Raw genomic sequence first — 12,478 nt, 5'->3', positions numbered from 1 at the left:
TTAGATGATCACCAGGGCTAGCTGGCTAAATTAGTCCTATTTGGTCCAGCGAGGAGACCAGGGGAGAATTGGCTGTGTGATCCCAGAGCGGATAATCTTCATAAAAAGGGGAAGGGGAGGGGAGGAAGGGGAATAAATATTAGAATAATATTGCTAAGTTACGGCTGTGGTTATTTAGCTGACAGATGGTTTGGAACAGAGATGGGGACTTTGTGGGCTGCCAGATGGACTACAGCTCCCATCACCCCTCCAAATTTAGAACACATATTTCCATAATAGTTAGCTGATCCCCCATTTAAAAATTGTTATATGGTTTTTATTGCATGGTTTTATGTATGGCTGTTGTTAACTGCTCTGATATGTTTTCAAGAATAGCGTCTAGAAATACTTCTACAAATAAATACATATAAGAATCTGGAGGGCCAAAGTGGGACTCCAAATTATGAGTCCCACTTAAGTAAGTGCGTAACTCTTAAGTAAGTACATATACATGTTGCATTTTGATGGGCAGATAGACGTGCTTATAAAAACAGCAGGTGTCAAGTGCCATCTTTAAAGTAAATAGCAGACAGCCCACACTGAACGCAAAAACGAAAACAGAAGATAGCCCCTGGCCTCCCACCTTGTTTCATAGGACAGGCTGGTTGCGGCTGAACCTGAAGTACTGGCGGCATCTGTCGCCGTATCCACGTCAGAAAAGAAATTATGGCTCGAGCTTCCGCTGGGAAAAAAGCATGAAAGCGTGAGCAGGGAAAACAGTCAAACTGCACTGAGCAACAGCTTAAGCAGAGGCTCTGTCACACAGCGTATGTCGTCATCATCATATACTGTAAAAGAGTGCTTCTGAAGAAGTGTCTGCAAACCTTGCTTTGCCAAGTTTTCACCTGGGAATGGAGCTCTCTCTCTCCCCCACCCCATTTGTGGAAAGCCTTCCTGCAAGATATGCACCTGTTTCCATCATTATCAACTTCCAGGAGGAATTTGAAAACATTCATGCTTATCTGGGCATTTGGTGGCATACACAGGCATCAATCATACTCTTCTTGGGTACCCAGGAACAACGTTTTTAATCATAAATGCTTCTGGGGTTTTTTAAACTGCAATTGTTTTATGCACATTTTAACTTTTTTTGGGGGGGGGGAATTGCTTTTAAATTGTGGGTCTATTTTCTGCCCTAGGCTCCTTTGGGAGGAAGGCTAGGATATGAGTTTTAAAAGTAAATAAAAACAAAGTATGTGGTCTTCCACTGGGTTATGCCTCCCCCCGCCTTCCAACAGCCTTGCTCCAAGCCTCGCCTGGTACCTTTTCGAGCTCTGAATTTCATCCACATTGAAGTCAAAGATGCTCGCCAGGTGATGGTTTGTGCTCCAAGCAGAGGCAAAATCAGTCTGAGAGTCAGGATGTGAAGAACAGAACGATGACAAAACAAATATATACAAATATATACACATATTATCAGGCAGAGAGGTGGGGAGTTTGATTTCAACGACAGACTGGACGCTTATATCTCTCACTCCACATGGGCTAATTTTAACAGATGGATGGGGCTGCCCACTTGCTAATCCAGATGTCATAGTGACACCAGGTGTACCTTTTTTGTGTGTGCATGATCAATGGCATGGTGTTTTGCAATTGCCACCAAACAGCTGACAGTCAGCCCTTCCAGAGCTTTGCAAACACTAACCATCTGACTGGTTGCAAAGCATGCAAAGCACCATGAATGGAACTTTGTGGGTGCTTGCAACCCACCCCCCTTTTGACCCAGCCATGGCTTTATTTGCCCTCACACCTGACACTGTATGCAGTATCAGGTGCAAAAAGCTGAGCTGGTATGGCCTGCTGGGTCAAATGGGGGTGAGGGAGAGGGCTAGTGGGCCTGATTAGGCCTACAAGCCAAAGGTTGCTGACCAGTGCTCAAGCAGTATAGCACAGCGGCGTAGCGTGGGTTGTCAGCACCCGGGGCAAGGCAAGTAATTTGCACCCCCTAACCTGGGGCAAGGCAAGTAATTTGCGCCCCTAACCCCTAACCTGCTGCCGCTGCCAGCTTCTTCTTGCTGCTGCCTGGGCTGGTCGGGTGTGGTTCTCTCCCGCGCTCAGCGCTGCGCTGAGCGGCTGCTGCACTGTCCCTCCCCCAGATAGTCCCTCCCTCGCTCTCTCTCCGCTCCGCACCGCAACACATGCCTGGCACCCTCCCCCTCCACAGTGGGCGGCGACCCGGCAGCTCGGATCGGATTCGGACAGCCAGCACTGCAGTGAGAGAGAGTGAGTGAGCCAGGTAGGGGCAGAGAGCTGCGAGTGCAAGCACGCCCCCCCCATGTTGCGCCCGGTGCGGCTGGCCCCCCCCTGCACCCCCCACGCTACGCCACTGGTATGGCCAAAGGTCAGCTCTCTCTCTTTCTCTCTCTCGGCTAGATTCCTCCACCCTTTGTGCCTTAACAGCAGGTTTAAATAGCCTGAAACAGAAGCAAGCCAACTGCTGCTCTGAAGCCTCTGCCTCCCCTAAAATTGTTCCCCAGCCCCACCCTGCCCTTGTGAAGCCATTGGTGCAAGCATACAAGCCCCACCCCATTCTGAAACACATCTCACATACGTGCAATCAAACGAAACACATGTTCTTCCCATTCACCCTTGCTTGGTATCCTGCTTCTGCCCCCTCCCTCGGTCATCTCCAGTGTCAAACTTTAGACTGTAAGCTCCTCTAGGCAGGGAGCTAAATTGTCACCATTCTGCACAGTGCCAGGCAAAGTGGTGGCGCTGTCCTGTATGCTAATAATAGCAAGCTCATTCTCTGAACACTGATCTTTACATGCCCAAAACAGCACAAGAGGGAGATAACAGCAAGCTCAGGGGAACCTGAAATATTTGAAGAAGCATGAAAAATATTGGGTAAGAGGGAATCTTAAGAAGAACCCATAAACAGCTCAGTGAGAAAGCATGCTGAGTAGGTATGGAATGATGCCTGAGTGCTGGAAGGCAAAGGGAATGAAACACCAAATAAGAAAAGAAATTGAACAGAGTAACTGGAACACTGAACAGAAGCACTCCACACTGCAACATTTTACTGCAGGTTCCACTTGTTTTTATGCAGAATGCTGAAGTATAATGAGGACTGAGCATGCTCAATGGTCATAGGATGCTGACTGACTATGGAAGCAGGGCAAGGTTGGGGTGGAAATGCAGCGAGGTGCTTTGGAAAAGGGCGTATCTAACTGGCACCGTGAACAGCCCAAGAACACCAGCTGCTGCTAAGAAGAAAACCATTATTCAACCACTCTGGTTTGAGTAAATCAGGAAATCCACAAAGAACCACATGGGGAGCTGAGTGAGGGGCAGTTTCTTTTCTTCAAAAAATAAAAATAAAGAAACTAACACTGGGAATCGCATCATCCAAGAGGAACTTTGCCTTTTTCCCCTTCTTCTTCTTCTTCTTCTTCATCTGTACATTGTGCGGTGTCGAACTGTGGAAAAACAATATTGGAAGAACTGACAGATTTAGTATACTTTTGATGTAAAGTTTTTGGTTTTCCTTTCCCATGCTGGTTGCGTTCTCATTTTTCACCTCCATAATAGCTGGGCAAAATGGCAAGATTTGCACCATTCCTTCTCTGCATATCCAAATAACCTCCTTCCCTACAGATCCTTGCAGCTGCTCTGATCAACAGGCAGAAGACCTTTTTAGTACTTCCACCACCCTCAGAAGTTCAGAGAGGGCCTTCTTTGCAACAGCCCCTGAGTTGTGGAATTCCCTCCCCACAGAGGTGCAGCTGAAACCTTCATTACATAGTTTCCATCATATGCTGAATGGCCTTCAACATATATATATAGGATGCACCCTACTGTTGTGACTGTAATTTGCAATAGCAAAAATACTATTGTGTTTCTTAAATTGCTGTAGCCCACCCTGGGACCTTATGGCAAAAGGCAGGTAAAAAAATATAATTAGTAATATTAAAAAGACATCAGTAATGATGCTGATGACCAGTGGCGTAGCGTGGGGGGTGCAGGGGGGGCCGGCCGCACCGGGCGCAACATCTGGGGGTTAGGGTTAGGGGGCACAAATCCACGCGTTAGGGGGCACAAATTACTTGCCTTGCCCCGGGTGCTGACAACCCACGCTACGCCACTGCTGATGACTGAATACACATAAAGGGATTCTAAGTTTGGAAGCAGAGGGTAATAGCTATTCATAGTGACAGAGGAAGCACTAAGTTCGGCTCTCCAGATGTTGTGGGACTCCAACTCCCATCATCCTTGTCCATTAGTCATGCTGGGTAGCGCTGAGGGGAGTCAAAGTCCAACAATACTTGGGAGCAGCCCAGTCGCTGATCTCTGATCGACACTGCCTGGCAGTGGCTCTCCAGGGTTTCAGACATGGAGTCTCTGTCACAAGAGACTAGGGCCCTGCGGGACTTGACGTCTTTCCGCAGGACCTGCAAGACAGAGCTGTTCCGCCTGGCCTTTGGTTTGGGACTCAGTCTGACCCTTATGTTTCCCTCCCGTTACGGTTTTGATCTATGGGCTACTTTTAAAATGAGGCTGAATTTAAAATTGCATTTTAACTTGTATTTTAAATTGGGGTTTTTTCCTATTGTGTTTTTATTAATTTTACTAGTGTTAGCCGCCCTGAGCCCAGCTCTGGCTGGGGAGGGCGGGATATAAATAACATTTATTTATTTATTTATTTATTTATTTATTTATTTATTTATTTTTATTTTTTATTATTATTATATCTCCCAGCCCAACCTGGAGATGGCAGGGATTGAACCTGGGACCTTCTGCATGCAAAGCAGGTGCTCTGCCACTAAGCTATGGCCTTTCTCTGACATTCATGATCCTAGAGTAAACACAGGGAAAGGGGCACCTGTAGGCCTGGGCAATATGGTGATAGATAAGTGAGGACTGGTTTGAAATCCACATCGTAATCACTGGTTCAGAATATTTGCCCTAACTATAATATAAACTGCTCAAAGCCAGAGAACGCTTTTGTCTGTTGCTCTTCCTGTTAGATCCTGCAGATGGCAGCAAACCACAACACAGGCACAGACCAGGAACTTTCCTCTGGCTACAATGCCATGAGATTCTCTTGCAAGCAGGCTGGCAGGTGCTGGAAGCCTCTTTTTCCCCATGGGGTTATTCTGAATTCAAAAAACAATGAAATAAACCTTGCCCTGTTGTTTAAGCCTCTTCTTTCCCAAGTTCCCTTCCTCCTTCCCTCCTTCCCTTCTTTCCCTCTCTTTCCCCCTTTGCTTCTCCTCTTTTGCAGAGGGTGGGATGCACACTTTTCTCTCTCTCTCTCCCTCCCCCCCCCCAATTATGCTCTCCCATTTTAAAGAAGGCCCAACCCCCGGCTCATGTGAGCAAGAGTGACAAGGGGGCTCACTCAGCTGAGGCACAGAAAGGCTTCCTGTGCCTCAACTGACCCATTTAAAGAAGCCCCCCCCCCCACTCTGGTAGGGCTAAGTGATGTATCTCTGCTGCTACTACTGCTGCTGCTTCTCTCCCCCCCCCTTATTCCCAACATTGACATATATTGCCATATTTAGCTGTAAACCAGATATTACCCAGTCCTAGTCACCTCATACAAAGTAGTTATCCTCTGCTTGGCTTCACAGTTACAAAATGGTCCACAAATTTCCTGGCCCCGCTTGCCAGCAGTGAACCTGTTATATGTTTTCTACTGCATGGCTTTCTGTGCAACTGTTGAAAGCTTTTAATGAACAGCAGTACTGTATATAAATATTTTTACATAGAACAAAACATCCTGCTAGATTTTTGGAGACGGGGGAGAGGGATGGCTGGCTGGCTGGCTTATTCTGTTGCCTGGAAGTATGGTGTAGTGGTTAAGAGTACTAGACTTAGCCAAGGTGGATTCAAATCCGCCTTGGGCCACAAAACTCGCTGGGTGACCCTGGGCCACTGGTCATCTCTCAGCCTAGCATACCTCAAGGAGTCTTTCAGAAGGCTCCCTGAAGGAAGGGTGAGATACAGAAATGTATGAGAAACAGTTCTGGTCACAAGCATCACCCTGCTCAAGTGCAGACCTGCTTTGGTTGGAGGAGTTGGGGTTCTCCGTTTCCTTCAGCTCAGGAGGTTTGGCATCAGCCGGCCCTGGGACCTTCCCTGGCAAGAGTTTGTCTGGTGGGCTTGGTGGGACCCGGACCCGCAGTCGGAAAATGCACTTCTTCTTCTTGATTTCCTTCCCACTCAGAAATCTGAAAGGCAGCAGACAGTAAAGTTTGGTATTGATTTTTCAATTGGTAGTGATTCCCCCCCAGAAAATGCAACTCTAAAAGCCACCCTGACTGGTTGCGGATTGGCAAAATGTTTTTAGCACTTGCAATGTCTACTGTGCTTTTAATTAAAAGCTTTTCGCTTGCAGGTTCGGCAGCATTTTGGGAAATGGTTTTCCGAGACTTTTGTCAGCTTCCGTGCGATGGCTATCTCACCCTTTTCCTTTCCAAACTCTGACTTCCAGGTCAACCAAATGGAAATTGGCATCAGGAATGACTTTCCAAAAGATGTTGATTACAGGGAACACAATAAAAGTGATGGGGAGGAACAGCCCTTTTATTACTCTTACCTGCTTTTGTAGCTGTTTAGTGCGTTAAGGAGGTGTTCGGCTCTCTCTGCCACGGGTGTGTTCTTCAGCTGAGAGGAAGAACTTACTTAGTTATTTTCAATTTCTTTTTAAATGATGCTTTAAAGGGTCAGAAGCCCTCTCAAGGCAGCCTTCCTCAAACTGCATCATAACATTTAAAACATAAAAAACACAAGTATTAAAACTCAGACAGCAAAGTACAAACAACCTGTTCCAGACCAGCAGCCCGCATAAAACATTTCAGACAGTTTGGAGTAATTTATAAAACAAAAAAGCAGCTGCTAGTTTAAAAACAGGGACCTGCATCATCGATTAGAAGCAGACTGGAACAACGAAAAGGCCCATTTAAAGGGGCCAAATGCATGTTGGTGGAAGAGCAGCTTCCTTGAATGCAGAAGGTTGGAAGTTCAATCCCTGCCATCTCCGCATCTGAAACCCCAGAGAATTGTTCCCAGTCAGTGTAAACAGTGGTGAGCTAGATGGACCATTTGTTTTAAGCAGCAGAAGGCAGCTCTCTATGTTCCACGGGAGGGAATTCTTAGGACCAGGGCCAGCACCGGAAAGGTGCCAGGGATGAGGGGCTCTGTGGGTCCCCATCATCCTTGATCATTGGCCATGTTGGGCAGTGGGGCTGAGGGGACCTGGCAGCCAACAAAATCTGGATGAAAGTAAAAATCCAAGAGTTTTAGGCCCCAACCCAGTTAAAGTTGGTCATGACTAAGGCTGCAATCCTAACCCTACAATGTCTCCACATGCAATGCATGTGCTCAAGCACTGAGTTGCAAGCCTTCCCCCGATGGAAGCTGAAAGAGGGAGTTGTATTGCAAGTGGCTTCTGCAGTTTCTTGAAGCGTGGCCAAACATTATTCGCAGGTTCCTTGAGGGCTAGCAACTTTTTTAAAAAAGAAAAAGCTGAGATTCTGAATACCTGAACAGCACACAGCTCCTTGTTTCCAAAAAATATTAATTTAGCATTTACTGTTATTTACTATTTTTTATTCAAACTGTGTTTATTTTAAATTGAAATGGCAACATATATACTTATACCAGTGAACATTCCGATTATGACCACAAGGTGGAGCCCAAGTTCCAGCTTTGAAGTTGTAAATGGAACCGAGCAAAGTTCTCAATGACTCTGTCACCCTCCTCCTTTCAATGCAGAAGTGGGAAACTTTGACCATCCAGATTGTCACTGGGTTCTAACCCCTGTCAACCTCAGCCAGCATGCCCAAAGTTCAGGGGTTATTGGAGTTGTAGTCCAGGAATATCTGGCAGGCTACCAGTTCCATGGTCATGCTTTTACTGGTTTGACAGCCCTGCCACTTACCTTCCCAAGCTGCAGAAGGTTCCAGCGCTGATTGACAAAGGTCAAGATTTCATCAAAGTCAAAGTATTTCTTTTTGCTTTGGACACCCAGGTTGTAGAGTACAAGATGCACGAGATCCACCCTGTGCATGGTAAAAGGAAACAGAATGACCAAGGTTTCCTGCAGAGGACCTGTTCACAGACCATTCATCCTGATTTTGCTTGCATAAATACTATGCAGATATTACACTATAGCCACATTAACACCATAGATTTAAAGCCCAGTGATACTACTTTAAACAGTCATGGCTTCTGCCAAAGAATCCTGGGAGTTTGTTGAGGCCGCTGAGAGTTATTAGCCGGCCCCCATTCGTCTCACAGAGCTACAACTTCCAGAGTGGTTTAGCAGTCAACCTCTACTTCCAGAGAGATTGTAGCTCCAGGAGTCTATTTTCACTTACATGTGCATTCTTAACCACGCTTTTATTCCAGCATATGAATTCTTGTGCACATTACCTGGCTGGAGAGCTGCATTGCCAATTTCAGAGCAGAGCAAATTCTGAAGGTGGCAGTGTTTCACTTCCCATTTTGTTTTGGGAAGCATGGATTAGGTAGGTTCACCTTTAAGCAAGACCTGAATCGAATTTCTCCCTCATCCCTAAATGCAGTGGAGATATTGCTCCTTGCATAATTGCCACGTTCTTTACCGCTACCAGTTTACAGATTGCCTCCCATTAGAAAGACTCCAAAGGACATCTCTGACACCTTGGCTCTTTCCAAGCACCTAACGCAACACAGAAGGATTGTTAGAGTTCATACTAAACATGGTCATTTCGATAAGTGCCTGTAAATCAACAATGTAAATAGAAGTGGGGTTAATGTAGATCTCTGGCTGCTCATGCTTACTTATGAGGAGGCCACTTCACAGACAGCTAAAGCCTTGGCAGTGCATTCAATGGTCTAGTTTTCTTCTTATATGCTATTGCCTTGCAGGTTTTTTCCACCTGGCCTGGGAGGGCAGGTGAACAGGGGTTTTTTTTTTGTATCTTTTCTTAAGATCTTGTGATTTATGTTTTTTGAGGTTTATTTACTGTTTATGACTACTATTGTTATGTTGCAGTAATGTATTCTTGCATGTTGTAAGGCCCATTGAGCATGGTTTGACTGTGGAAAGGTGACATATAAATAAAATGTATGTATGTATGTATGTATGTATGTATGTATGTATGATATAAGCATGTCACACTCGGTAGCAGGGGTTCCCAAAAGTGAGTAGTGCCATCTCCACAGGGACCAGTGGGAGTACCTAGGAGGGTGTTAAGAGGCAAGGCAGCAGTATCAGAGATGAAAATGACTCTGGAGATGAAAATAACTATCAAACTTTGAAAAGCTAGTACCACTGGATGAAGTTCATCAGTTTTGTTGAATTAATTAAACTAAATAGTTTTTGTTTTATTTTGAATGAATGTGCAATTGATTATTACTGTTCAGAATTTTATTATGTTATTGTCTTCCTTAGTGTGTGGGGGGTATTATTTCTGAATAATGATTGATACAGGGTGGGGGGAGCACTCAGGATGAGTTTATAGAACCAAGCTGGTCCACTGCTCTACAAGTTTTGTTGGAACCGTATTTGTTTCACTACAAATAAAATATTCTATAAAAAAATAGAAAATAAATATTGCTGCTTATATACAGCTGATTTCCATCACAATAATAAACGCTGAGAGTGTGCTTCTGCCTCAGGCTTACCATCTCAAAGACAAACGTTTGATGTACTCTGGACCTTGATTGCACACCGCGCAGCAGAAAACATAAAACCTGAAAGTTAAAAAAACACACAAATAAATAAAGGAACAAACAGAACTTTCTTTAAGTCAGATTAGAAGCATTGCACCTGGTGTTGCTCAGGTATGAAGCCAACAAAATATGTCAGTGAAAGTGCCAGGCTGGGGAGAACATTGCACAGATTGTAGCCACCACCGGAAAGGCCCTCTCCCTTTATCATTCTCCTCCAAGCCTCCCTCTGAAAGGGGACCCCAACACAGCAATCCAAAGAAGGTGAGGGAAAGACGTACCGGTCTCCATACATCATTGGGCAGCTAAGGCACTGTGTGCAGGCTTCATGGAACCATTGTTGGCAGCGGTAACATTGCAGCATCTTCAGGTACCACCTGGAGGGGAAAGAAACTTGGTTAGACCAGGAGAGAGTTGCAACACCAGTGGAGTATTCCCTACTCAAGTTTGCCAACCACGACTACAGTACTAGCATGGGTCTCCCAAAAGGATGCTGATGAGGAATTGCGGCCTTTGGGCTGAAAAAAAATACCCCACTGGTGAGTTAGATTAAATCAGTCCTTCACAACCTGGGACCCTCAAGTTGTTGTTGGACTCCCAGTTACCATCAGCCCCAGCTAGCGTGGCCAATGGGCAACGATTATGGAAGTTGTAGTCTAACATCTGAAGAGCAGGCTTTTCTTACGTTCTTCTGAGTTAATTCAGACTTCCTCAACCTGGTGCTCTTCAGATGTTAGACTACAACTTCCATAATCAGCACAATGGCTCATTTAGGCCAGCACCCTGTTTTCTCACAGTGGCCACAGAATAGCTATCAGTGCTAGTAGCCATTGATAGTCATCTCCTCTATGAACTTGTCTAATCCTCTAACGCCATCTAACTTGGTGGGCATCACTGCACTCTGTGGGAGTGAGTTCCAGAATTTGACTGTGTGCAACTTTTATCTGTCCTGAGTCTTCCAGCATTCAGCTACATGAGTTCTGCTTTGAACTCTGAATTAATGAAGACGGTGCTCATGCCTTGCAGTTTTCCCATTAGACCCTCTGGTAGGCCACTGTGAGAACAGGATGCTGGACTAAATGGGCCATTGGCCTGATCCAGTAAGGCTCTTATATAAGGTGTTCCCAATTTAGTGCAAGTCAGAAAAACTGCAGACGGTAAGCACCATCTTAAAAGAGGCATTCATCTATCTATCTATATCTATCTATCTATCATCTATCAGCAAGAGATGCCTCTTCCAAGCCAGTGGCACACACATGCCTCATCTAAAAGCCAAGAAACTTGATAACTGCTGTAACTTATTTAATTTAACTGGTCCACTATTCATCTGCAATTTAACTGATTTATGTTTCTGCAAAGCAGGTTGAAGTGGGCATGGCTCGATCGATAGAGCATGAGACCCTTAATCTCAGAGTTGAGGGTTTGAGCCCCACATTGGGCAAAAGTTTCCTGCGGGGTTCGACTAGATGATCCACATGGTCCCTTCCAACTCTACAATTATATGACTCTGTGATTCCAGCCAGGCAGAAACACAATGGGAGTGCAAAGCAGGGCCCATAAGGGGTGTGGCCTGGAGAGAGTCCCAAGGACCAGACAGAGAGGCTAGGAGGGCCGCACTGGGACCCCAGGCCAGTTCATTTCCCAGTCGTCGTGTAGGTAAGCCTCTCTATCTAGGTAGCTGTGCAAGACACACACATTTTAAAGCTTGCATCTGCACCCTTGGAGATGTGGACCGCCACATGATTCAGGAGCTTAAATCTCCAAAGGAAGACCCCCCACAGAAGAAAAGGGCAGGATAGATTTGCTCCCTATTGTCAGAGGTCTTCAGAAACCTCCATCTCCTCAGACATTCCCCCCCCCCTCCTGGGTGTCCCCTTTGTTTTCATTTCGGTTTCTCTTACTCGCCAGGGCCGCCACAGTAACAGTAACACTGCTGGTGATTGGTTCTGTGGAGAGAGTCCCATTCCAGCTCCTGCAGGTTATAGGACAGCACCATCTTGATCCTTTGCAGCGTCTTCGCAATGGTGCCTTTCCTCAGGGCTCCACCGTTCTGCAGAGGCAAAAAGCAGCAAAAGGTTCAGACCACAAAAAAAGCGCCATGGACTGGCAGGTGCTAGAGAATGAATGGTGGCAGGGGGGAGGGGCCAGGATGCTGAGCAAAGCTGGGGTGGGCCGATGGTGGAATGACTCTGGGGAAGGGGCCAGTGAGATGTGGGGTTCTGTGCCTCCACTGGGGAGAAACATTCAGTGTCACTCCAACTTTCTGTGGCTGTCACAAGTTATGAGTAAAGATTTGCTCAGAGAGCTGAGTAGAAAGAATTGTCGTTTATCACCTGCGTCTTATGGAGCTGGTGTAACAGGCTGATTTAGCAATAAAGAACTATTAAAATCCAGTTATTTGTCTTCATTGGTCTGGGTGTAAATCAGGACAATAAGGGGGGGGGCAGGACTCAGTGGTGAAGCTGCATGCTCCGGCACCGGGGGTGGAGAGCAGGCAGGGGCGTGGCTGGCGCATGTCCCAGGGACATGGCATGCCGCCTGTGGGGTACGCAGCGTGTGTCCGGGGGGGGCGTGATGCTACCCCCTTCCCCAGTGGTGCTGGGGACAGTGCACTCCTCCTACCCGCCGCTCCCATTCCTCCGCCAGTGGTGGGACTCAGTCAGAGGGAGGAAACATTCTGTAGATCAGTTGGAAGAGCATCTGCCTTGCATTCAGAGGGTTCAGGGTTCGATCCCCATAATCTCCTGTTGTGGCTGGGAGAGACCCCATCCACCCCAAG

At 46.4% G+C, this 12,478-nt stretch overlaps 1 protein-coding gene across 1 annotated transcript in view; it reads right to left on the bottom strand.

The window, feature by feature from the left end:
- PHF19 (PHD finger protein 19) overlaps positions 1-12,478 on the bottom strand; it is a 128,444-nt gene that overhangs the window by 96,349 nt on the left and 19,617 nt on the right. The window contains exons 6-14 of the mRNA XM_081847626.1: positions 11,601-11,749; positions 9,981-10,076; positions 9,655-9,723; positions 7,925-8,045; positions 6,581-6,648; positions 6,042-6,212; positions 3,371-3,458; positions 1,303-1,388; positions 623-721 (exon numbers count right to left, since the gene is read on the bottom strand). Coding sequence (XP_081703752.1) covers positions 623-721; positions 1,303-1,388; positions 3,371-3,458; positions 6,042-6,212; positions 6,581-6,648; positions 7,925-8,045; positions 9,655-9,723; positions 9,981-10,076; positions 11,601-11,749 — 947 coding nt within the window. The remainder of the gene's footprint in view (positions 1-622; positions 722-1,302; positions 1,389-3,370; positions 3,459-6,041; positions 6,213-6,580; positions 6,649-7,924; positions 8,046-9,654; positions 9,724-9,980; positions 10,077-11,600; positions 11,750-12,478) is intronic.

Source organism: Podarcis erhardii (assembly GCF_964252035.2).
Source record: "Podarcis erhardii genome assembly, chromosome: Z".
Taxonomy (NCBI): Eukaryota; Metazoa; Chordata; class Lepidosauria; order Squamata; family Lacertidae; genus Podarcis; species Podarcis erhardii.
This window is presented reverse-complemented; position numbering and strand designations above follow the sequence as displayed.